General features: G+C 37.5%; 2 protein-coding genes across 2 annotated transcripts; both read left to right on the top strand.

Annotated features, from left to right (window-relative positions):
• Positions 1 to 92: 92 nt before the first annotated feature.
• On the top strand, positions 93 to 1013 carry LOC111783453 (uncharacterized). The gene is made up of 2 exons (XM_023664382.2): positions 93 to 225; positions 350 to 1013. The coding sequence occupies exons 1-2, from the start codon at positions 190 to 192 to the stop codon at positions 899 to 901; spliced, it is 588 nt and encodes a 195-aa protein (XP_023520150.1). The 5' UTR covers positions 93 to 189; the 3' UTR covers positions 902 to 1013.
• Positions 1014 to 22357: 21344 nt separating this feature from the next.
• Positions 22358 to 23460, top strand: LOC111782525 (transcription factor MYB59). Its single transcript, XM_023663287.2, has 3 exons — positions 22358 to 22545; positions 22657 to 22786; positions 22860 to 23460. Exons 1-3 carry the CDS (start codon positions 22425 to 22427, stop codon positions 23236 to 23238), a joined length of 630 nt encoding a protein of 209 aa, XP_023519055.2. The 5' UTR covers positions 22358 to 22424; the 3' UTR covers positions 23239 to 23460.
• Positions 23461 to 27897: the final 4437 nt, after the last annotated feature.

Genomic DNA, 27897 nt, shown 5'->3' with positions numbered 1-27897 from the left:
CGAATTTTAATTAATTATTTAATTTTGTTTCCATTTGAGTATGAGACAAAAATGCAAGAAAAAGGGAAATGCTTTGATTATTATAAATAAATAAATAAATAAATAATTATGTTTTAATTTTGTTGCTCTATAAATGAATGAAAATTCCAGAATTCCCCATTCTTCAATTTCTCCTTCAAGCATTCATCAATGGAAGATTTGGGCTATCTCTGGAGCTACCAAGAGGTTCTTCCCATCTTTTTCTCTCTATTTTTCGTCTCTAAATTGCATTTTCGTTCATGGGTTCGAACAAATTCGAAACAAAAACAAGTTTTTTTCATCTGGGTTTTTCTTTGATCTGAATCTACAGGGCATTGATGAGCTAAAACAGAGGCTTCTCTACACAACAATTGAGCTCGAATCAGTAAAAATGGCGGCCAATCAAGAAATGACAGAAAACAAACAGAATCTAAAGAATCTCTTCAATCTTCTTCAAATTGCTTATAAAGAAAGAGACGAAGCAAAGAATCAGCTTCAGAAAGTGTTGAATAAAGCAAATTCCGGCATTACTGAGTCTAATAGCCTCTCCGGCGGCGGCTCCGACGCCGCCGTTTCGTCGCCGGATTTCTCGAGCGTTGGGGATCCGGTGATTGAGAATTTTGTGAAGGGGAAGAAGCTGCCGGAGAAGGGGAGGTTGTTGCAGGCTGTGATGGAGGCAGGGCCGTTGCTTCAGACGCTGCTTGTGGCGGGGCCGCTACCTCGGTGGCGGAATCCGCCGCCGGTGCAGTCGTTGAAGGTTGTTCCTCCGCCTGTTTTGATTAATAATAGTCCAAGAATATGTTCGAATTCTATGATGAATTTCTCTGATTCTTACAGTTTTGGGTCTCAGTTTCAGTCTACGAAGAGACAGAGATTACATTGATGTTCATATCATTGCTTATATTCTATTGTAAAAATTACTTAATTTTTTTTCTACATAATGTATTTTTGTTTTACAAAATATTGTTTAATAGTCTACACGTTTTTACCTTCAACTTTATTCGATTTGGAATCTTACCTACTCGGATAGATGAGAATCGCTCTAAAATGATCATGTAGCTATTAAGAACGAGAGATGTCCACGAGATAGAACAGGGACAAGGAAGTCTTTTGTTTTTTCGTCCCCATTTCATATTTCAATCTCTGTTCTCATAAAAAAAAACGCAAATCTCAAAATTGATTACTAAACTTGTAATTTAACCCATTCAAAATTATGAACTTTAGTCTAGACGTTTGTAATTATTGTATGAACATGGTCGGCCAAATCCCATAATTTTAATGTCTTAGGGATTGATTTAGCGCGTTGATTTTATTAAATGAATTGATTACGAGTAATGTTTCAACCATTGAATAGGAAGTGTTTTGTTTAAGAGAAGTGTCCTCGTTGTTAATAGATAAAGTTTAGAAAATATATTCTCCCCAGAGTTGTTATTTTTGTTTCAGTTATTTGTTTTGGTGTATTTCAATCAAGAATCAAAACCAACATTGGTATGAGAGGTAGGATGCCGAACAAAATATCGTCACCACAAAACGTCTTCAGAGGAGATGTAACAATGATAAAGAGTTGAAAGGAGGGGAGTGTAATTTTCCAATACCGTTACTCACGAAGAGTAACTACAAAGCAAGTTCGATACAGATGCGTGTTAATATACAGGCACAAGGTGACTGGGAGGGTATCGAGCATGGTGACAAATCGAGGAGCTTTTGCACATCTCTTTGTGTGTTAGATGATGCACCATCCTCCTTAGTTGCATTATGACACTTGTCTATCTTGGCCCTCTCGTGGCTAGATGGGCGCCAGTTGAGGGTCACTCCTTTGCTTGTCACTACATGAGGGTCACAACCTACTCCTTTTGTCATAGTCATGCTTGTCCAAGGCATGTCGCCCATGGCCGCATGCCCGTGACACGCCGAAACATTTGCCTTGTACTACTTTATTGCTTTCTTTTACCGCTTTCATGTTGTATTATTTCTTTCTTGTTTTCTTTAAGAGTATGGCCTTTCGGCGATGTCATGGCTACGCCTGGTAGACATCGAAATGCCTTACAATGTACTGTAGGGGATGCGACTAGTTGTCAGATTCTCCCTACCCGAAATAGTTATATATTGTTTAAGCCGTTGTTGTTGCATTTTTGCTTACATGCTATATAACACCTCTCTTTCTCTCTCTCTCTTTCAAAATTCTTTTTCCAAAACCTCGAATTAGGCTTGTATTCACATTGCCCGACCGTAGGCAACGTAACTCGAAGTAGGCTTGACTCACTTAGTGTAGAGAGTGGGTGCTGCACAATCACCAAATCCGCTACCTAGAAACCGCGATTGTGACACTTTTCATAGTATGGTTGTGACATCATGCACACTATGTTAGCATGATTACTTTAGGACTATGAAACACTTATACACCACAAATATATTCATGAAAGTTTTGTTTATGAAAGAGCAAATGTACGACATGCATCATACATTTATGTCATGATTTTGAGCTATGGGGACCTCATGCATCTTGTATGTTCACGTGCATCAGGATAATTTTCGTTATGATGAATACGGGCGTGTACATTACGATATCTATGTACACGATGATATCTAAATACAACATGAGCATGCGCTAGGTGAAAGGTAGGCTCAAGAGGTATGTATACACTTGCCTAGTGGGTCCATGTGCGCGTACATGGCCATGTGTGGAGAAGTACTACACATCTAATTTTAGCCCGGCCTAGAGAGCAGAATTGAAGGCCATGAAATGTCTTTATGAAAGGATAAGTCCTACCATCACTACTTGTGTATGCATTTCCCGACCCCAATAGTGGAGTTGCTTAATTAGTATTTCTTAAAACACCCTAGCCATGTATGTTAAGAAATTATTGGGATTTGATGGAATAGAAGAAAGAAACCTCTAGATCTAAATTATCTAGAAACACCAAAAACGATAAGGAATCAACACAAGAGAAAGTTTTGGAATGGATTACCTTTATGATCAAGATCAATAGTAAAGGAAATTCATTTTTAAACTCGTGATTCGAATTATTCCACAAGATAGCTTAATCAAGACTACTTGAATGACTCTAGCATGCAAATCTAAACACGAAAAATGTAAAGAAAGAAGCTCATGACTTAAAAGAAACATAATATGCCAAACTTCATTTTTAATAAGAAGATTGAGTCGTTGATATGTTTTTTTTTGTTTTCCTAAGCAGTCTCATTCAATGAAAATGATGTTCTTTACTTAAAATCTCACGATTTTTTTCCTTAATTAGCCAATATGAGACTATTACTCCCAATAATCCTCAACAATCCTCCACTCCAATAAAGTACACTATAGAGCCTCCGGTGTGAAGTCTCTGAAGCCTTCAAACAACCTTCCCTTAATGGAGACTCGACTCCTTCTCTAGAGCACTCGTATCTTTTATTTGACACTTGAGTCACTTTAGACTACACCTTTAAAACTCACAACTTCTTTGTTCAAAACTAGAGGATTCTATTAACATAACTAAGTTAAGGACATGACTCTCCCACTATGTTAGGAACCACGACCCTCCACAATAGCATGATATTTTCTACTCTGAGCAAAAACTCTCGTGACTTTGTTTTTAGTTTTCGCCGGCTTCAACCAATGGAGATAGTGTTCCTTATAAACTCATTATCTTTCCCCTTAATTAGCTATATAGACTACTCCTTGATCAATAAAGCCTCAATTAATGGAGATGATGTTCCTTACTTATAAACTCATAATCTTCCTCTCCTTAATTAGCCAATATGAGAATATTCCTCTCAATAGTTCTCAACAATCTTTCACTCGAACAAAGTACACCATAGAGCCTGAGACCTTTGGAGCCCTCGAACAATCTCCCCTTAATCAACTCCAATAGCATGTTAGGAACCACGACACTCTAATATGGTATGATATTATCCATTCTAAGCAAAATTTCTCACGACTTTGATTTTGGTTTTAGTTTTTCTAAAATATTGATAGTATTCCTTACTTATAAACTTATAATCATTCCTTTAATTAGCCAATATGGGTTATTCCTCCCTATAATCCTCGATAATTTTGTTATATCTGTTTGGGTGTGTTTGTAATAGTTTTGAAGTTTATTTGACATTTGTTATTCATATAATTGGAAGAGATGTTCATGTTTGTTATCTCAGATGGAGTTGGGTAGCTGCTAATCTCATATGTGCAATGAATGGTTCATCCTACAACGGAGGAGCAATAGGAGTTTTAATATTAGACAAAGGGTTGGGTAGACAAAGCAGCAAAACATTAGTTTTTACAAATTTCAATGTTTTAGAAACCTGTTGTGTTGTGTGTCGGAAAATATGTTGAATTGAATATGTTGAACATCAAGACAGAAGAATTATTGGAGCGTGAACGTGTGGAGTTCGAGGGCCGATAATTGTCATCGCTCCATCGCTGTGCTAGTCGTCGTTGCGTTGCCCGTCATCTTCGACGTTGCCTAGCTCTTTGCTAACCATCATCTCCACGCCTCTTCAGTTCAGCCGTCAACCTCAAGGCTATATAGTTCTACAAAATTTTGTTGTTGCTAAACTTGCTTCTCTTGTGTTATTCAGCCCATCGATTGAGAAATGAATGAATTGGGGTTTTTGGGAGAGAATGGTGTTTTATACCTTGTGGATTCGACTCGACCCGACCCGACCTAAAATTCAAGCGGTTGGGTTGCTCTCTTGAACAAAGATAATCGAGTTGGGGAACTATAAATGAAAGAATGCATCACTCGGACCAAACAGTTAAAAACAGTTTGAAGAGAAAGAATCTATGGTCTACATATTTTTATCATTAGATTGTGATATTTTATTTTTATGGAGTAGATCAAACCCAATTCCACGTGAACTTGATTATTTATTCAAACATATCTCCACCGTTAGATCAAGATGTTAGAAGACGATCCAATCCGACCTATCAACTCGAGACCGCATTTACTCCGCCTGTGCCTATGACCTGAACTAGCAACCCGAATCAATCACCCATGCCTCAACCCAACCTAGATTATTAGCGTGACTTCACTTCTAGAGACGTGTCGTACTCGGGTATGAGCCATGCACATGTAAGACCCATTTTGCCTTGTTCTACCTCCATTTGAATATTTTTCATCTTGGTTTCGATACTACCCTGTTATGACTTGAACTAGGAAAATCTTAGAAAATTTGGAGCTCCTAACACATGAAAAAGCATGCTCGGAAAGACACGCATCATCCATATAAGTAGCCACTTGAACTTTTCTCAAGTAGTACTTATAGGGATCGATAGGATGAGCTAGCATGCAAACTTATCTCACATTAAGTGGTTAGAATATGTATGATAAGGGCTCGGAATGGGCAATTTGGTAGAGAATGATATGTGTGTTATGGAAGATTACTAAAATACTCATAGGATGAGAATTTAAGTTGCTCGACTATTTTAATGTTTTGGACTGTGTAAGAAAGGGTGATCTATGCACTGAGTGTTTGATGAATGTCATCACCCCGTTGAGTTTGCATGAATGTTTAGAATAAAAGCCGCCTTGAAAGGGGATCGGGGACTATATAAGTAAATAACATGAGAAACCATTATTGTCTGTGGAATATAACCCACCTTGAGAGCAGAAAAGGGACTATATAAGTAGATAACATGAGGAACCACTACTACGTATAGAATAAACCAGCCTTAAGAGAGAACAACGGACTACATAAGTAGATAACATGAGAAACTACAACTATGTAGAATAAACTCAGGGGACGAGGGACTACATAAGTAGATAACACGAGGAACTGCTGTAAGTATAAATAAATTTCTTGTTTAGCTCATGTTAGGTGTCACTATCATACATTGTAAAAGTCGAGGGAATTCTTGGACTGAACCCAAACTTCTTAGAGCCCAAAAAAGAGCTCGTGCAAACTTACTGAATATTTTTCTGCTAACCCCTTTTCTCTTCTTTTTTTTTTTAGGTGTCTGTAGGCTACCAGTTGGGGTAAGGGAACATTTGAGAGTTGTATAGTCACAAAGCGGTCATTCTGGAGCATTAGCCCTTTTTTGTATTTTGAGTCTCTTCAAACTCGTTTCACCGAATGATAAATTTGAATACCATCGTCATGTAATTGGATTTCATTTGATATTTAAATGTGGTGCTATTTGTTGATCTTAAATTTAAATTTAATTTTACCATATTTTTATCTTTTATTTATTTGCTTTTGGTCTTTGTCTTTGAAAAATTGAGTCATGACAAATTGATTTCGAAACTTAAAACAACTAAACCCCACTCTCTCTCTTTCTAGAGAGGTAATTTGTATATGATGTTAGGATCGATATCAGTTAGCTCTAATACTAATTGTTAGAATCGCTCAACAACGCACACACTCGATCAAGATGAACACAAAAAACAGGAGAGAGAAAATACAAAGATGAATATTGGCTAAAGGTTTTATTATGAATGACTACAGGTATGTACAACAAGATATAACATAGAGAACGAAGAAAAGTACATTCCCACATAATTAATGAGAGGTATATATATGGTTTCAATTTACTAAATATAGCTTCATTTAAACCAAATATAATCTAACAAATATATCTCTATCAAATCTTTACGTAATATTTTCCAAATATATCTCTACCATATCTAGCATGAAGCTCCATATCCCAACAATCTCCCACTTGTAATCAAGCTCCATGTCCCAACAATCTCCCAATTGGAGACTGATCCATTCAACCCCAACAATCTCTCACTTGAGACTGATCTAGTCTACCAAGAATTTTATTCTCAATCTGTACCATATCACTCGAGGCTTTGCACAACCTCAATGTTACAACATCAACACAAGATGTTTGTTGGATTCCTTGCATCCTCTATCTTCTCCAAACATATCACCATCTTCCACTAACCTCCGAGTGAAATGGTATCACCTTCTGTGTTTTGTCTTTGAATGATAGACCGGGTTCCTCGCCAACTGCATGACACTCTAACTATCTACCTCAAGAATCTTCTTGCGCTGCTTCTTGCCTAATTCTTCTAGATAGTCTGTCATCCATATCATCTCCTTTCTAGCTTCAGCTATTGTCACGTACTCAGCCTCAGCAGAGGAAAGAGCAATGCATTTCTGAAGCCTAGACGTCCCATCATCCCTGGCTTGCTCCCACTTAGTTTTATCCTCCAACTGTAGGGCCTCATCAAGAGGCTTTCGTTCCCCTTCATCAGTCACCAACCGATAGTGTAAAGGAACATATCTATCTGGTACTCTGATGGCTCTGGATGATCTTTTCAACACTTGCTCAGGTGTCACTTGATCTGCTTCTAGTTTCTCAGCAACAGTCTCATGAGGTTCTTGAGTATCTGCTACACCATCACTAGGTGAATCCTTTAGCAACTCAACCTCAACTCCCACTTGTTTCGTTGTCCCGATACTTTTCTTCAATTCTCTAGCAGTCTTTGTGAAGCTAACTCATTTCTGTTTACTCATAGTGCAGTTCTCACAAGGACTCATATCAACAGATTTCAGACCTTCCAAAACTCCTTCTGCAGTCGGCATCTTCATTCCTTTAACGCTCATATGTCCAAGTCTATTGTGTCATATACTTGAATTTGAAGCATTCTTAGCAACAGCAGCTCTGTTCATACACCCTGCAGTGGTGTATAAAGTTCTAGATTTTGTGCCACGTGTTACCACCATAGCACCCTTCACAATCTTCCACGAACTCTTACCAAACATTGTTGCATAACCTGTGCTATCCAACTGACCAATAGAGATCAGGTTCTTCTTAAAACTAGAAATATATCTGACATTCTTTAATGTCCACTGATTTCCTGCCGGAGTTTTCATGCAGACATCCCCTTTTCCTTTGATCTTCAAATCTTTGTTGTTGGCAAGATACACCTTCTCGAAACTTCTAGACTTGAAATTTCGAAACAACTCTTTATTTGGAAACGAATGAAAAGATGCACCTAAATCCAAAATTCAGGATTCAATCGGATTGTCCACCCTGAGGATTAGAGCATCCCCAATGTCTTCTGCTGAATGTATCGAATAATCGTCATTCTCTGATTTGTGATTCTGCTTCCTCTTTGTACAATCTGCCCGAAAGTGACATTTTTCTCCACAACTCCAACACTCTACATTTGGTTTGTTTGGAGATTTTCCTTGGTTCATTGATTTTGATCACCCATTGCTTGGACCCTTTGATTTACTTCTTCCTCTTCAATCAACACTGAGAGCATTGCCTGATGAATCTCCGATTTTTCGTTTGCGAATACTTTCGCTAAGAACTACATCTCGAATTTCATCGAACTTTATTTTATTAGATCCTCGTGAACTGCTGATCACAGCAACAACAGTATCCCACGACTCGGGTAAAGATAACATCAAAATCAATGCCTCAATTTCATCTTCGAAATTAATATGCACCGAACTCAGTTGACTTGTAATTATATTGAATTCGTTTATATGACCAACAACAGATCCACCTTCAAACATTTGTAGATTAAACAGCCTCCGCATCAAATACACATTATTCATAGTCGACGATTTCTCGTACATATTCGACAGCGCCTTCAACAAATCTGACCTTGTCTTCTCCTTGATAATATTGAACGTCACGTTTTTTGACAGCGTCAATAGGATCAATCCTAAGGCCTGACGATCCTTGAGCTTCCACTACTCGGTGGTTATAGTATCCGGCTTCACCCCCAACAGGGGTTCGTGAAGACCTTTCTGGTACAGACAATCTTTAATCTGCATCTTCCAGAAACTGAAATCAGATCCATAAAACTTTTCAATTCCAATCTTTGAAATTTTCATCTTTACAGATCGTAGTGAATTTTGCCTCGCTTTGATACCAATTGTTAGCTCTTATACCAATTGTTAGAATCGCTCAACAACACACACACTCGATCAAGATGAACACAAAAAATAGGAGAGAAAAAATACGAGGAGGAATATTGGCTAAAAGTTTTATTATTGATGACTTCCAACAAGATAGAATATAGAGAAGGAAGAAAAGTACATTTTGAGAGCACTACGTCATGGGTATATATATGGTTTCAATTTACTAAATGTAACGGATCGGATAAAAAAAAAAAAGAAAAAAATTCGTCGGCAGAACCGAAAACTCCGGCAAATGCCGAAGTTTTCGTTGGCACACGACCCACAAAGGGTGGCCGAAGGCTGGGATGCCACAGAACTCGACCCCAACCTTCAGACACCTCAAAACAACCTGCAAAGAACAAAAAATAGAGAAAAACGAAGAGGAACAGAAAAATCCGACGAAACTCCAGCGTGGCCAAACCATACGAAATCGACGTCAAAACCTCCATTTTACGCAACAAAAGTAATCCCAGAACCTTTTACACACATCAGGAGTAGATTTAGACGAATCCTATACGTTGAACACCGTCGGTAAAGGAGACGGAACGTCGAATTTTCGAACTTCTCCAGATCCGGGAGTGTGAGACCTTTACAAACCAGATCTATACCAAAAACGGGGTTAGGGGGAAGAAGAGACTCGGGAACGGAGGAAAAAGGAGGGAAAAAGGACATCAAAATGACGTTAACGAGGAGAGAGGAAAGTCGCCTGAAAAACGCGCAAGCAACTGGGTGAAGAAGACGAAGTCCGACCCGAGGGCCGGATCCCGCAACCCGAACCGAACTCAATCACCTTAGGTCAGCCCAGTACCCGACGGTTCCCGCGGCCTAGTTGCTTCAGCCCAAAACGTGTAAGCCCAGTTACGGACCAACCCGACAGGCTCGACCCGAGACCCGTAAGCCCAGTCCAACGCCGACACGCCCAGCCCAGCCCACCTGCATTTTTCCTTCAGCCGGGCCGGCCTGTCACCCGCGAACAACCCGTCACCCGCGAACGGCTCGAAACCCAAGAGCGATCCGATAACCCGCGCCTCGACCTGAGCCCCTACACACGTGTCACCCTCTGGTTGTGCCACATGGCACGTCTGCAACGCGGCTCCCCTCGACTCCGGCGGCTTATTCGGCTCGGTAAACCTATTTCCAGCCCGTTTGTCACCATTTCGACCCTCTCGGACTTAGTTTCGGCCCTGTTTAAGGTAAAATAGATCATTTTAAGGTCGTATTTCACAAATTCAAGTTGAGAATTAATTATGTTTGTGAATAGGAACCAACCACCAACGGAAGGGTCGAAACGGTGACAAACGGGCTTCCGTTGGTGGTTGGTTCCGTTGGTGACGAATGAACCAATAGGAACCAACCACCAACGGAAGCGTAGAACGTTCACGAGGAGCTAGGAGCTTACGTTATATTCTAGGGAGTACTTCGGCTAAGGACTACCAAGTAAGTGGCTCACCCGTCGTAGGTTACGCGTTATTTCTTGTATGTTGGCACGTGCCCGTGGATTTGTACGTGTCATTAAATTGTATGCTAGTTTAATGTGCTTAAGTACGTACTCAAGTGAACGTGAATGTATGCTATGTATGCTGCTTAGTTTGATGTGATATGTTATGCATGTGACGATATGTTATTCTTGAATGATTATGGCATAATTGTATGGTATATTTGAATGTAAACAGCATGAATTGTATGACATGAAACACGGTAAGCTGTCTGGAATCATAATTTCGATAGGAATATGTATGAAATGTAAATTGAAAATGAGAATGACATGAAGCATGGAACGTGACAGGGGGGTTATGTTCATTAATGATAAATGTAGAAGTAGGGGGGACCTCATGCATTATGTGTATTCATGCATCTGGGGGATACTTCTATCCCATCACGAGGGTACGGACGCGTACATTCAATGGCAGGACAACGATCGTTATGCTTTGCATAGAGCTGCTGTGACGGTTACTAGTTTTAACGGGTCCCGGCATAAGGGGCTCCCAGAGTATGCCCACCGGATAAGGAAAGTGGCCCAGCGGTGTGCGAACTAGCTGGTGAGCCCATACTCGCACGTATGGGCTGTGTGTAGAGTATATGGTACACGTCCACGATTACCCGTTAGGACAACATCGTAGGAAAAACGAAACGAAACGAAAGATAGATCCCATCATTTTGTTGCATGTGATTGTTGCATAACCCCGATAGGGGTCACTTACAGAGTATTCTAGAAATACTCAAGCCTCGTGCTACTTTACTTTTTCAGATAAGGGCAAGGCACCCATGTGACATCGACGGTGGCATCGTACACCCCGGGACCGCGGCACATGCGTAGGGGTAGTTATTTTTTCATTTCATAGTCTAGGTTGAATTCGGTTTGCTATCATTAGTATAGGTTAGTATAGGTTGAATTGTATTTGCATAATAAACCATGGGGTAGTATAAGACATTCATTTCGGTTTTGTTCCTTTTCCTTTATTTCAATAATGTTCTTTTCCCTTCTTTCCCTTGTAAGCATCTTCTCTTTCACGAGGTAATAAGAGGTGAGTGTAAGTCCGATTTATGAACATGGCCCATTTAATGTATATTCCGCATTTCAAGGTAGAGTAATGACCTTAAATTAAATAGGTAAAATTTAGGGTCGTTAAAATATAGCTTCCAAAGATTTAAACCTACCAAATATAATCTAACCAATATATCTCTATTAAATCTTTACTAAATATCTACCATATATATCTATCATATCTTTACGAAATATCTAGGCATTAGGCTCCATATCCCAACATATGATTGGATCATAAGAAAATAGTTGAACTCATGGTGTAGCCTTCATATCCTAACATATGATTGGATCATAAGAAAATGGTTGAACTAAAGGTGTAGCCTTTCAAATGCCCCTCGATAAGATGATTGAGATATTGTAGTTCATACAATCATAACCTAAAAAGTTATCTAGGTTAAGAAACACTTCTTAGATCTAATTGTGATCTTTCATTACGAGACTAGTATGATCATGATTGGGTGAGTTGTCCCTTAACTCGTTGTTCTCTCCCACGTTGACCGGTCTTTCTCGATAGTTTCCCTACCTCTTGGAGAGCTAAAATGGAGCCAATAGTTTCTCGCTCGTCAACCGAGATGGAGTCCTAGTCTATGGGCCTCTATTACGCTTGAACTCACGTAGCTTAAAGCATTACTCGAGAGTCTTAGGATGGACCATCCAAAATCTAATTTTTTACGAACGCACAAAACATATTGAGATGGACTGCCATCGTTCGAATCAATTTGCGTGCAATTCAACTAATCTTTATTATATGTATGTAAAGATGACAATGATGACGCGATCGAGGTGGAAAGAATCTTGAATTAAATAGAATTTAAGTAAAGTTGAGAGAATTTTAAAATGGAATATGAGCAACAAAAATTCATTTCATAATGGACAGTTCAACTATTCCACTCCATTAAAAGGTCGCTATCTCTCTTTACCACCATTGCCCACTCACCTGATTGACAAAGACTACAATTGCCCACTCAGAGAAACACGTGTACTAGGGAAACTATCGAGACGGGGAAACTATCGATTGATAAATACTACAGCTAACGTTTAGTAGACGTGTTTTAAAACCTACTCACTTGATTGACAAAGATTTGCAGAACGAGGTAAGGGATTATAGAGTCATGATCGAACATTTTTAACCATGTGACGTCATGATATTGACACGCTCATGACAACTCTAAAGAAAAAATCAAGCTCCATTTTGGATCTTAGGCAAGGTTCTCTTTTGCCAACCGAATATAACATATGCAGAAACTAAACTTGTTTAGCCATACACACTGCTCGTGCGTGCACGTTCGCTTGCTTACTGCTCTAGCTGACTTGCCTCTACTCTAGGTTAAGTTTTTCTGTTCAACCCTGTCTTTACTCTAAGTGAAGTTCTTTCAAATGTAATGTCACATCTCATTTTGTTATCATGGTTTCAAACAATACGGTTCATGTTTCATGATGTCATTCCAAGGCTAGAGATGTCATCCACTTTCGCTTCTCGCTCGAATACATTTATCGAGAACTAACCCATAAGTCAATTTTATCATTAGAACATCCCGAACATCGCTATACGAATTAGGGTTTCTTGGGTGTGGGATTTGCATACTCTAAGATAAAAGAGACCACAACCCATGGCTTGCCCGGACCCAATCGAGTCTCGATTGAAGACATTAATCATATTATATGTTTACAAATTTGGAGTTGGAATATAAATCAAAAAGATAATTACAATTAATATCCATCCAAATGAATCTCATCAATAAAGAATTCATTGAAATAAATAATCAAAATATCTTTATAATCATACATTAAATATACTTTAGGTTTTAAATAGTGAAATCAATCTATTTATACAACATACGTCTACCAATGATTCATTTGGCAAAGTTCATTTTCTAGAAACTAATTAAAATGATTTATTAAACAATAGAATTCAAATTCCCCATGTGCTAATTTTATCTACCTAGTTATTTCATCCCAATAAATAAAACGGCACGGGGAGAAATTAGGAAAATCGAACTTCTAACCTCTTGAATCAATGGTATATCTGAGGTCCAACATCGGTGGGAGAGGGAAACGTATCATTCCTTACCAGAGTGTGGAAATCTCTCCCTATTAGTCACGTTTTAAAACCTTGAGGCTGATAGTAATATGTAACGGGCCAAAGCGAACAATATCTGCTCGTGGTAGCTTTGGCTATTACAAATGATATCATAACCAGACACGGTATGCCAGCAAGGAAGCTGGCTCAAGGGGAGTGTGAATTGTGAGGTCTCACATCGGTTGTAGAGAGGAACGAAGCATTTCTTATAAGGGTGTGGAAGTCTCTTCACACCGAGCGATATGCCAGCAAGGACATTGGCTCAAGGGGAGTGTGGACTGTGAGGTCTCACATCGGTTGGAGAGAGGAACGAAGGCCTCTTCCAAGTAGACGTATTTTAAAACTGTGAGGCTGACGGCGATACATAATGGGCCAAAGCGAACGAAATCTGCTAACGGTGAGCTTGAGCTGTTACATATATATATATATATATGTATACTAGTTGCACAAAAATCAAACACGAGATAACAAATCCAACTTTTCACTAAGATTTTGAATAGTTGTCTCAAATTCAATTTGATTGAGCGTTTCCGAAGAAAAACAATTAATCAACTCCCAATCATAGTTCTTATGGATCTGATCATCCATTAAAAATATATATATATATATATATATATATATATATATATATATATATATATATATATATATATGTATATATATATATATATATAAAATCCTGTTTTTTGGGATCTAGTTCTACCTCTATGAATCTTAGTTAGATTCAAGTATGCCCTCTTTTTCCTGATCTAGTTCTTCCACCTCGACGAACCCTAGTTAGCAGGTATGCCGCTCTTTTCTCTGATCTAGTTATTCCACCTCTACAAACCCTAATTAGATTTAGGTATGCCTCTCTTTTTTCAATCTCGTTCGTCTACCTCTACGAACTCCAGTTAGATTCAGGTATGGTATCGTTGTTGAAATGGTTTAATGGAGGCATGCTCATGAGGATGTTGACTTGTTTATGCCTATCAACATTATTATTAATATTATCAGCAAGTATGAGTTAGGTGAGAAAATGGGGAAAAGAAGTCCCCACACGCCATTTTATTGTGCGTTTTATCTCTAAACATTTCATGCATTCGTAAGCATTGCCACTATAATTCCCCACTTGCCTTATGCTTCTCTCTCTTGTCTCCATTTTCAAATATCTATTCTCTTTTCCTTTTGTCTTCTTCACAATTTCCATTAATAATTCTTTAACTTTCCTCTTCTATATACTAATTTATCACCTTTCAAAAGATATAACCCTTTTTTTGTTTTGAATCACCCTCTTAGATCATACTCATGAACGATGAATTAGGTCAAATATTACGACGCTTTCTCGATCCTTACTATATACTTCATCTAAATTACGTTATGATTTGAAGAAGATTCTTTTCGATTTGGTACTTATGTTTTGAAATGTTTCAGAGTAGAAATTGTGGCAGTCAAGTAAATGAGAGATATATGAATGAATCGATACCACATATGAATGAGAGAGGTCTTAAAGATAGGATGACTATGAAATGTTTAAAAGAATTGAATATTACTTCTTATACCAATCGCTCGATAATAGAAACTCTTAAATTAAGTGTATTTTATGTTGGATGAAAGGACTCATGTCGGCGTGTGGAGATAGCTTCTATAACAACCCAAACTCACCGCTAGCAGATATTTTTCACTTTGGCCCGTTACATATCGCTATCAGCCTCACATTTTTAAAATGCATCTCTGAGGGAGAGGTTTCCACACCTTATAAGGAATGTTTCCTCTCCAACTGATGTGGGATTTCACAATCTACCCCATTGGGAACCCATAGTCATCGTTGGCACATCGCTCGATGTCTGGATTTGACATCATTTGTAATAACTCAAACCCACTATTAGCAGAAAATGTTCGCTTTGGCCCGTTACGTTTGGTCGTTAGTCTCACAAATTTAAAACGCGTCTGTTTGGGAAAGGTTTCCACAACCTTATAAGAAATCTTTCGTTTTCTCTCCAACCGATATGGGATCTCACAGCTTCAATCTTAAAAGCAGGAGTAAGTAACCTAACCATGTCGCATGAGATGTAGGGGAATGTTGAGACCATCAGGTGCCGAATCAAAATTTTGAATCCTAAACATAGGTCGTTACAATAACAATGTTCCTCGAAACGACACTTTGTGAATCTTCACTTCATGCCACTCTTTTCCTTTATACTCTACCTAAAAAGGTCTCGTCTATAGAACTTAAAGCTTTAATTCGTGACGTCTGAATATAGTAACGATATTAATCGATGCCAACAAAGGCTACTCGTTGATAATCTATATATAGAACCACTTCACAAAGGTAATTCTAGATGCAATAATGTATTAGTGATATAGTTCCTTTGCCTTCAAGTTTGGGTTAAAGAACACCAAGAAAAGTGGGAAATGATGAAAGCCAATCATTCCAAATTTTGTGGGCTAAAACCCTTAAGACATCCTACTCCCTTCATTACCCCTAAAATAAGAGCCAATATTTCCCAATCTCACTAGATATGATTTAGGGTTTTTTTTTTTTTTCATAGTCTATTTCAAAGATGATGCAATTTGGCCTGTTTTCTTTCTATCTTTAGCCACCCAAATAGCTTTATTCCAAAGTGCTTACTCCATAACCAACAAAGACATCCAAGTCTTCCAAAATCCCTATTTGTATATTAGGGTGAAGCAATATAATAATGATTCCAAGGGTCGAGAGGGAGTCATTTCGAGTCGATTAAGCTATTTTAGGTCTTGTCGATGTGTCAGTATCGCAAGTTTGGCCTATTGTTTTATCAAATTAATTAAAATATATAAGATATTTCAAATCGTTCATTAAAATATATTTTAATGTCACACATATTTCGAATATTAATTTATGATACCGGAGTAAATGAGTACGTGAATGAACCAAAAACTACATCCAATGAGAGCGATTATTAAGACACGATGACTAAGAAAAACTTAAAAGAATTAAAAGTTACATAAGGATAGAATAAGAGTAAGTAATGTGACCATGTTGCAGGAGAATGTCAGAACCATTAGATGTCGAATAGAGGTTTCCACACCCTTATAAGAAATGTTTCGTGGCCATCTCCAACCGATGTGGCATTTCACAATCCACCCCCTTGGGGGCCAACGTTCTCACTACCACACCGCCCATGTCTGGTTTTGATACCATTTACAATGGTTCAAGACCACCATTAGCAGATATTGTCCACTTTGGCCCGTTACATATCGTCGTCAGTTTCACAGTTTTTAAAACGTGTCTGTCAGAGTGAGATTTCCATACACTTATAAGAAATATTTTATTCTTTTCTCGAGATCTCACAAAAATTGTATTTATTTTTACCACAAAAAAAATGCATATTCAATATAATCTAAAAGACAAAAGTAGAGCTTGGTTTTATAGAATCTTGATAAGATAAACAAAGATTATGATCATAATTAATTATTTTGTGTGGTAATGCACTAGGGTTCATAAGTGGGTACCCATTGGTAACGTTATGACCACAAGAATTTTTGGCAAGCTTTTGTTGGGCCATGCAATATTTTGGACACATTCTTCTTTATATTTTTATTTTTGTGACACTAATAATTGCATGGAATGAAAGTCTTTAGTGGACAAAGGGTTTTAGGCTCCCAAGATTTAAAACCATTTAGGAGACAAATAAAGGGAATTGTCCTCCAACAACAACCTATAGTTACGATCTCGATTCAGTAAGTAACTCCACTGTAGACGTGGTTTTATACCATCTTAAGACCTAAAAAACAAGAGTAACACGTGGCTTGAGTATTTTAAAAAATACTTAGTAAGTGACTCCACTGTTGGGGTCGAGAAATGCAATCACATGCAAAACGGTGAAACCTATTCTTTTATAAAAACATCATGGTATGGCTTTGGACTCCACTTTTCCTACACATGACCCCACACACGTGCATATGTTCCCACCAAGAGGGCTCATATATGTACCTCCTAGGCGTGGTTCGTTGGGCTAGTGCACATTCACGCTACCGAACACCACGAAAGGAAAGGGTCTGCATAATATCATGACAAACATAAATACTGTAAGGTACGCGTCCATACTAATCATAACGGAGAAGTATCTCGATGCATATCATACACAAAAATGCATGAGGTTCTCATGACTTAAAATCATGACATAAGTTAATGATACAAATCAACCTCCATTCATTTATAACATAACGAGCCTCATGCGTTTATCACATAACGAGCCTATGAAATATGTAGACATAATTCTTGTCGAATTTTTCATACTTAACCTAGCTTACATTGCATGGTGTATGGAGATTTATGCATCATCGATTATCAATATCATAAATATGGTTCTACAACATGACATAATCACTTTATAGCATAACTTATAACATGACATGACATAATATGGCATAGCATAGAATAACATAACAATGATAATCATAACACGTCTAGGGGCCACAAGGCACGAGTTATCATATGTCATACAATTCATCCAACCAAGCCAATAATAACTTGATTAATCTAAGTCACGGTCACTAATTTATTCTTAGTGCTAGCTTGGATCTGCCCCTAAATGTCTAACTCAACCTGCGTGGGTCTACGACATTGGATTAGAAAATGTTATCGAACTTAACTCACCAAAAGATATCAAATAATCCAATTTTCAGCTAAAAAATAATTTAAATTGAGAAAACATAGGTCATATTAACTTCAAATGCTTCCAATAATGTCAAAACGATTTCTGAAGGGTAAAATATGGTAGGAAATGATCTAAAAACATCGAACGTTGCTCAAAGCAAATAATTCGAGCCAAATGAGCTATCAGACCTAAGTTGAGCCGCCGGAGCTGAGCTTATCCATCACTAGAGAAGGGCGTGAGTCGAGATGGCAAGTCGGGTCGAGTAACAGGGTTAGGGCACGTGCGAGTCAAGTTTCGGATCGAGTGCACTGATTGGAGAAGGAAGAACACGAAATTGGGAGGAGCTCGTGGGTGGTTGTTTGGAGTTACGAAAACTCCGATGCCTCGTTAGAGTTCTCGCAATTCTCGTGGTAGATTTTTTTTTATTATTATTTTAACATAACTGATGTTACACATGTGATGCCAAATTCCACTATATCCTTTATTATAATATATGACCCATTCAAGTTGTCAGTCAAATCAGCGGTAAATAAAATAAAAAAAAATTAAATTAAAAATATTGTCTTAATTTTAATTTAAATTGGATATTAATGGTGTGTCTGTGTCTGTGTGGTCCAATAAATTCTTAATAAAGCAAAACCAAATCCCCATTAAATTAAATTAATTTCTCCTTTTAGTTCATTAAATTAATTTAATTTTTTAAAACAAAATATTTAATTGATTTCAATTAAAATACCATAATTTTTTTTTTTTTTTTTTTTTACTATCCTAATTTAGGTCATAGAAAGTGATTGCGACATTTCTAAGCTTTTTCTCGTTTAAATTTAAATTAGTTTCGATAATTCTAATGGTAAACGCAGAGTTGTTGATCAGTTTAGATAGCACTTTTTCGTTACAAATTTCTTGTTCCAGACTTGGAAAGATCGAAACAGATACAACACAAAGATTCAGTTGTGTTGATATTGATGTAGTAGATTTCTGTGATATTGAGTCTACTTTATCTGTTTTTTCTAATAAGTCGACAACGTTATACCATTACGAGATACTTCAAATAAACTAAAGTATTGTGACGCTCGAGTAAATAAAGGATACAAAATGAATTGAACTGTATCCAAATGAGAGTAATCTTGACAATATAAAATTACTCGTCTATATTCAACTTATTTAACCATAAAAAAAATGTAGTTATAAAAAATAATTTTTAAAAATATAATTTTTAGTTCGAGTTTTGAGCATGGTTTCGAGTCAGGAATATATTATTTATAAAATATATTTTAAATATTATATCTTATTGATTTATAATATATTTTATTTTATTCTTAATATTTAATTAACTTATATTTTTATCGGTAGATATTAGTTGATAGCTTGTATCCTATTTCTATTTCTGATTCTTAACCGGTCCTTAAATTTCAAAATATTACATTTTTTACCCTTGAATTTTAAACTTAGTTTCTACTCGATCCACGGAGTTCATGATTTTACACTTTTACCATTGAGTTTTCGTTAATGACGATTCCTAATTTTTCTGATAATTAATTTAAAATAACTAACTTAATTTGATTACTACTAAAATTAACTCAAAAATCCACATCATAACTATTTTAAAGCAATTAATTCAAAAATTAACACCAAAGACCAAAACGAGCTCGAGACATAAAGGATAAAAGTGTATTAGCGTTTTCTACTGCGGTTTGTGTGGCAAATAGTGTGTCCCTCTTCTCAGACCTTTGAATCCACAAGTACCAGCGGAAGACCTACCACCAACGTTCATCTTGAGCCAGGATCAACCCAGTAGCAACCCGTCGAAAAGAAACTAATTCTAGGACCCGTTATGCCAAAAACGAGAAACCTCATTACTCTCTTTTAAAATTGGCCGTTCAACAAGGCTAAAAGACATATATTGATTAATAAAGATAGAAACTAAGTAAATTGTATATTATAATTAAAAAAATAATAAATAAATAAAAAAGTAATGAATTAAATTATGAAAATATTCCGTTTGATCCAAATTGTGGGTGAGCTAATTCCGTTTGTCCTTTTCGCATAATATTAATTTATTCCTTATGCTTTTAGATATATATATACTTTTATTGAATCCCACAAAAACATTGCTCCAACCTGTTTAAGATAAGCACAATGCTCTCTCTCTTCTAATCAACATGATATCTCCTTTCACACTCTCACATATGTCCATCTCATTTTAACCTATGCTTCGTTTCTACGCTAAATTAATAATAAAAGTCCGTTACGTATTGTCGTCAGCCTCACAGTTTTAAAAAAGTTTCTACACCCAGATAAGAAATGTTTTGTTCCTCTCTCCAACCGATATGGGATCTCACAATCCATCTCCCTTAGAGACCTAGCGTCCTCGCTATGTAAACCGTCCAAGCCCACTACTAACCGATATTATCTATTATAGCTCGTTATGTATCACTGTCAGTCTCACAGTTTTAAAATGATCTACTAGGGAGAGGGTTCCACACCATATAAAGAATGTTTTGTTCTCCTCTCCAATCGATATGGGATCTCACAATCCATCTCTCTTAGAGTCCCAACGTCCTCGCTAGCACACTGCTCGTGTCTGAATCTGATACCATTTGTAACAGTTCAAGCCCACTGCTAGCAAGTATCATCTATTATAGCCCGTTACGTATCACTGTCAGCCTTATAGTTTTAAAACACGTCTACTAGGGAGAGGTTTCCACACCATATAAAGAATGCTTTGTTCTCCTATTCAATCGATGTGGGATCTCACAAATACCATTACTGTTACTTTTAGATGAAAACGTTTATACTTTGTTTATGAATATCTTTGAAATAGTAGGAACAATTTCGTCTATATATTGGTAAATGCTTTTTTTTACTTATAGAAAAAGTTAAAAAGGATATTATGTAGATTTTAAAAATTTTAAGGGTATTAATGAAATTTTGAAAGTCCATGGTTGGTTCATTTTTTCTTGAAATAAAGAAACACGATCTCTTTCTCCCTCTTTATTTTTCAACCGTGCACATTATGATCTTGATTTACTCATAACAAGCCTTAACAGGAACTCAAGCCTTAACGAATCAGACACAACTCAGGTAGAAACTAAGAAAATATACTACAGAAGAAGTCATGGTGTCACCTCTCTGCCACCCTCAAACCCTACAACCTAAGACGATAACCCCATGACACATAAGCTACACGTGTCCATCTCAAAATGTACTATAGAATGAGGCATGATGTCATCTCTCTACCACCCTGGAACCCTACAGTCTAAAGCTACAACCCCACGACACATAAGCTACGCGTTTCCGTCTCAAAATGTACTATATTAGGAGGCATGATATCATCTCTCCACCACCTTCGAACCCTACCGCCTAAAGCTACAACCCCACGACACATAAGCTACGCGTGTCCATCTCAAAATGTACTATAAGAGAAGGCATGATGTCATCTCTCCACCACCCTCGAACCCTACAGCCTAAAGCTACAACCCCACGACCCACAAGCTACGCTTGTCTGTCTCAAAATGTACTATAAGAGGAGGCATGATGTCATCTCTCCACCACCCTCGAACCTTACCACCTAAAGCTACAACCCCATGACACATAAGCTACACATATTCATCTCAAAATGTACTATAGAAGCTGGCATGATGTCATCTCTCTACCACTCTCGAACCCTACAGCCTAAAGCTACAACCCCACGACACATAAGCTACGCGTGTCCATCTCAAAATGTACTATAAGAGGAGGCATGATGTCATCTCTCCACCACCCTCAAACCCTACAACCTAAGACTACAACCCCATGACACATAAGCTACTCGTGTCCATCTCAAAATCTACTATAGAAGGAGGCATGATGTCATCTCTCAACCTCCCACGAACCCTACAGCCTAAAGCTACAACCCCACGACACATAAGTTACGCGTGTCCATCTCAAAATGTACTATAAGAGGAGGTATGATGTTATCTCTCCACCACCCTCAAACCCTACCACGTACGACTACAACCCCATGACACATCCGCTCGAATATATATATATATTTTAAGCATAAGATAGAAAGAGATATGGAAGGCCACACTATTATTATATTGACAAGGAGAGAGAGAGAGAGAGAGAGAGAGAGAGAGAGAGAGAGAGAGAGAGAGAGAGAGAGAGAGAGAGAGAGAGAGAGAGAGAGAGAGAGAGAGAGAGAGAGAGAGAGAGAGAGATTATGGCTATACACCTTTCCACCAAGGCTTATATAAATGCCACTACTACATACCCAAATTCCCCCATCATTAACAACAAGAAAGAGAGAAAAAAACAAAGAATGGTATTGCAAGAGGAAAGTATGAGAAAAGGGCCATGGACCGAACAAGAGGACTTCCAACTCGTCTGCTTTGTGGGTTTATTCGGTGACCGGCGATGGGATTTCATCGCCAAAGTATCAGGTTTGAAGGTGGCGGGAGATAACAAGTACTCCTAGGTAGGCCTTATTAGGACACACCATCTTAAAAACATCACCTTTTTCCTCTCTTTCTCATCTCTTTACCTCCTTCTAGGCTTGAAAAGAACCGGCAAAAGCTGCCGTCTCCGGTGGGTTAACTACCTCCACCCTGGTCTTAAGCGTGGCAAGATTACTCCCCACGAGGAGCGTCTCATTCTCGACCTCCACTCCAAGTGGGGAAACAGGTCAATTCTTCTTCCCTCCCTACTCGACTCGTTCATCCAATCTCGGGTTTTCATCATCTCTTTCAATTTTCAGATGGTCGAGGATTGCTAGGAAGCTTCCTGGTCGAACCGATAATGAAATAAAGAATTTTTGGCGAACCCACATGAGGAAAGTGGCCAAAGCCGCCGGTCATGATCATGTAGTGGTATCGCCGTCGTCCTCGGCTCAGATCATAGAGATCGGAGAAGAACTATTAGATCGTCGGGAGGAGGAGGACGGTTATTCGATGGATGATATTTGGAGAGACATTGATGATCAAAGTAATGTTATAAACCAAGTTTGTGATCAAAGTAACTTCGAGTGTGGACCGATGTCGATGCCGCCGTGGGATTACGGGGAGTACTCGCCGTGGACGGTGGTTGAGGAAGAGAACAAGGTGTTTGACTATGGAGAGGGTGTGGCTCTAAGTTGAAACTAAAGGATTTGATTCATTTAAATTTGTGAATAGAGTTTCAAGTTATGTTATAAAGCTGTGCTGTGATGGAGGATAAGGGAAAGCTGTGATTTGTGTAGCAATGGAGCTTCCTTGGCCCACTTTCTAAGCCACTGTTCTAGTTTTGTGTAATATCTTTCCACTTTTTAGCTGAAAGACAACATTTTAGACATCTAATAATAGTTATGTTTGTTGTGTTTTTCTAAGAATGAAGCATACTATTTGGTCTTGTCTAAGGTATGAATCGGCTTAAGTTTACGGTTAGTAGATATTGTTCCTTTTAGGTTTTTTGGGGTTACTTTCATGGTTTTCATATTTTTATAAAGAATGATTCATTCCCATCTCCAACCGAGGTAGGATCTCACAATTCACTACCTTTAGGTCCCAGCATCTTCGTCGGCATACCACCTCATGTCCATCCCTCTGGGGACACGGCATCCTCGCTGGCATACCGCCCTCTTGTCCATTCCCCTTCGGGGCTCAGCCTCCTCGCTAGCACATCATTCAGTGTCTAGCTCTAATACCATTTATAATAGCTGAAGTCCATCATTAGCAAACATTGTCCTCTTTGAGCTTTCTCTTTCTGACTTCGCCTCAAGGTTCTTTAAACATATCTGCTGGGTAGAAGCTTCCACATCCTTAGAAAAAAATGTTTCGTTCTCCTCCCCAACCGATGTGGGATCTCATAATTCATCTCTATTCAGGACCCACACTCTTATAAAGAAGGAGAGTGGATTGGAGGGTCCCACATCGATTGGAGAAGGAAACGAGTGTCAGCGAGGACGCTGGGCCACGAAGGGGATAGATTGTGAGATCCCACATTAGTTGAGGAGAAGAATGAATGATTCTTTATAAGGGTATGGAAACCTCTTCCTAGCAAACGCATTTTAAAAATCTTAAAAGGAAAGCCCAAATAGAAAATTTCAAATAGAACAATATCTGCTAGCGGTGAGCTTGAGCCGTTACAAGGTCAACTTTGGACTCTCGTGTAAATACAATTCATGTATAGCCATGACAATGGCCTTCATTCCCAAGTTGATGGTCGTGGTTTGGCCCTTGACTCTTCAAAGTTGAACATTCGAAGTCTAGTTTAGGAGTGTTATCTTATGTTTGGAGGCGTGTTTATGTATCACGGTCATGCTCATTTTGATAGGTTCGTGTTAGATTAAGCCCTTGTGTTTGGCTCAACTCAATTTTCGAGTTCATGTCCTTCACTTTGAACCAGGGTTCATGTGACATGGTTATGTTGAGTCTTGATGGGACTTGCTTGGGTGAATTAAGCTGGGCCTATCTCAAGGGGAACCTCAGATTTGGGCCTATCTCAAGGTGAATTAAACTGTCCATGGGACATGGTTGGGCTTATAATTGGGCTCCTCAATTTTCTAGCTCAAATATAAACTACCCTCCTCATTGCTACGATATTGTCTTACTTTGAGCATAAACTTTCGTAGTTTTACTTTTTGGTTTCTCCAATTAGTCTCGTGCCAATAAAGACAGTGTCCCTCACTTATATACTCATGATCTTCTCCTTAGTTAATCAACGTGGGATTCTACCAACCCTCAACAAATCAATCTTCTGTACATCTTATTCTCAACAACAGTGTTCATGGGTAGGGTCGAGTTGGGACAATTTTTTAGACCCAATTCAATTGTTCGAGTTATAAATTTTTTTAATTCAACCCAATCCGACCTAACCATAAATTTTTTGGTTAGGTTGGTTCGAGTCGTCCATGTAAAATTTTTTATAAAATTTTAAGATTATTTTTATTAATTTAGCCCCGGAAAAGTAGGTGGGGTAGAAATATATTAAAACAAAATTAAAAAAAAATAGGGGAGCGCCTGCCGGCCCTCTGCGCCTCAAATAGTCGTACTTGGTGGCTAATTCGACGTCGTTTCACATTGCCACGTACACCTCCCACGTGTGAATTCAATCCAATTTTCAACGCCCAATTTGAAAAAGTCGGATTTATCTTGCCACGTGTGTAGTGGGGGCCCACGAAGAGTACAACGTTTGTCAGATCAGAAAACCGGGTTTTAAAGGCTATGATAATGATTGATTACTATATTAGCTATTTTAGTCAAAGTTTGGTACGGCAAATATTAAACGACCGTTTAGTCAACTCACCTTCTTCTTTTTTTCAACTATATTAGATTTTTTTAAAAAAAAAACAATGAGACTTTTAGTTCCCTTTTCCACACACATTTCTACGATATTGTCGATTAAATAAATATTTATCATCGTCTCACGTTCAAAATTCGAAATTTTAATTTCATATTCCGCCCGTTTCAAATGACCCAACTAAAATTTTCAAATTCTGGTTCATGTTTAAACTCATACATGTCGAGTACCGAAATATTAAGATATTAGAAAGAGAAAGTAGCTTCTCGAAACTGCCTTAAAACACAAGATAAAGTTGTCAATGGTACATGGATGAAAGACGAACCGAACCTTGACGGCTCCAACATTTTCCTACGTCCATTACAACATAGTCATATTACTTACTCGTTGCTTCTAAGAGGAACAACTATTCCCACTGACCAACACGAGTAATTTCAGTATGATTTGTTCTTGCTCACTCATAGCTCTAAGTAAAACACGTTTAACTTTAAAGTTCTTATGATTAAAACTACTGAAAATGAATGTGCACTTTGTTGGTATAGATAGTAACTTTCAATTCTTTTAAGTCTTTCTTAGTCATCTTATCCTTAAGATTATTCCCATTTGAATGTAGTTCTCGCTTCATTCATGTATATCTCCGAGTGTCACAATAACATATGTGTTAGGTCATGATTTTAAGTCATGCATGCCTTCCAATAATATATGTTCGGGATAATGATAAATATGGTAACAATGTTCGACTATTAACCTTAATTTTTTTTAAAAAAAACGATAATAACAATTATAAAATAAAAACATAAATAGAAAAAGAAAATCCACTCCAACTAGAAAATAAATAGAAAATTTCACGAGAATGAATATTGAAATTTGTGGTAGAGATAGAGACGGAAAACCTTTCTTGTCATGTTCTCGTCCTCTCTCCTAGACATCTATTATCAAATGTTACCTATCTCGTTATTACCTGTCTTCGGTGCAACTTTTCTCTCTCCAAGGAATAGGGTTGAGATGTATAAAAAGAAATTAGGATACTCGGGGGATTTCGTCACCTTCCTTTATGTCGTACTTAGCTTATTGACGTGTAACGCCCATACCCAAGATACAAAATCCTAAATTCGGCACCTGTTGGCCTTGAAATTTCCTTGCAACATGATCACGTTATTTACTTCTCGCTTTTTAAGAGTGAAGACTATCCCCACAAACCAACCAAAGTCATTTGAGCCTGTTTTGTCCTCACTCACATGCATCTTGGAAAAATTTCCAACAAAACAGCTTAATTTTGAAGTTTATATGATCAAGCTACCGAAAAGAAAGATGCACCTTGTTTGGTATAGGTAGTAACTTTCAATTCTTTCAAGTGTTTCTCATTGGAACGTGATCTCGGTTCGTTCATTTACTCCTCTTTTACTTGGGTATCACAGGACAGGTCTTGTATTAAATACATACAACATTTTCTTTGACCGTTCTTGTTTGAGTTCGAAGTCGTTACATTTTAAACACAGACCGTTTTTCTTTGATTCTACATTTGTATTCGGAAGCAATGAATTGAGTTAGGTGTTTATTATTATTTTATATACATGGGGGTATTCACTGATTGACAACTAAGGAAGTGTAAAAAATAATGATTTATTTAATGTGAAAAATAGGAAGAGAAATTAAAAAATATTTTTGTAATCAGAATTTTAATTATTTAAAAAAAAGAATTTAAAAATGGTATATCCGAATCTTGTTTTTTCCGTTAAGTTCTCCAATCTATTTCACGGGATCCATCATAAGCTTATGCTAAAACCAAAACATAACTGAACATTTAAATATTAAATTATATATATTATATATATATATATATATATTAGAGAGAGAGAGGGTGTGGCACGTGAGGAGGAGAAGGTCGGTGCTTTGAAAATCAGATTTCATTTGAATTTTAAATTAGCTAAATTACTAATTTACCCTTCTCATTTCACCCACGTGTCATATAAGTTCGGACTAAATTTTTAATTTTGTGTTGAATAAATTTATTAGACGTGTATACCAGAGTTGGAATAGACAAATCATTTGAATTAGGATCGGTCGAGTTGGTGACTCGAGCAACTACAATAGAATCCACAATTCAACACAATTTTTTAAACTGGGTTGTCAGGTTGGTGACTCGAACAACTTGACACGTTTGGATTAGTCGAATCGTGTTAGGTTGTCACGATCAATGGTATTTAAAAATATTAAGAAAGTTACTAAATTTTCATTTTTTTTCTGTGTAATAAATTTTCTAAGAGCGGACATGAATTGAGAAATTATTTGGACTGGATGAATCAAGTTGGTAACCCGAACAACTAGCATAGAGTTTGCAATGTAACCCAACTTTTCGAGTTGGGATGTCAGGATATTCTAATTCTTATTATTATTATTTTAAAAAAATATATTATTCCTTATACATATTACATTAATAAATAAAATCTCATAAAATTCAAATATTAAACTTTTATAAGTCACGGTACATTATTAATATTCAGGCTGGTTGGGTTGAC

Source organism: Cucurbita pepo, chromosome 20 (genome assembly GCF_057944985.1).
Source record: "Cucurbita pepo subsp. pepo isolate OVF chromosome 20, ASM5794498v1, whole genome shotgun sequence".
Taxonomy (NCBI): domain Eukaryota; kingdom Viridiplantae; phylum Streptophyta; class Magnoliopsida; order Cucurbitales; family Cucurbitaceae; genus Cucurbita; species Cucurbita pepo.
This window is presented reverse-complemented; position numbering and strand designations above follow the sequence as displayed.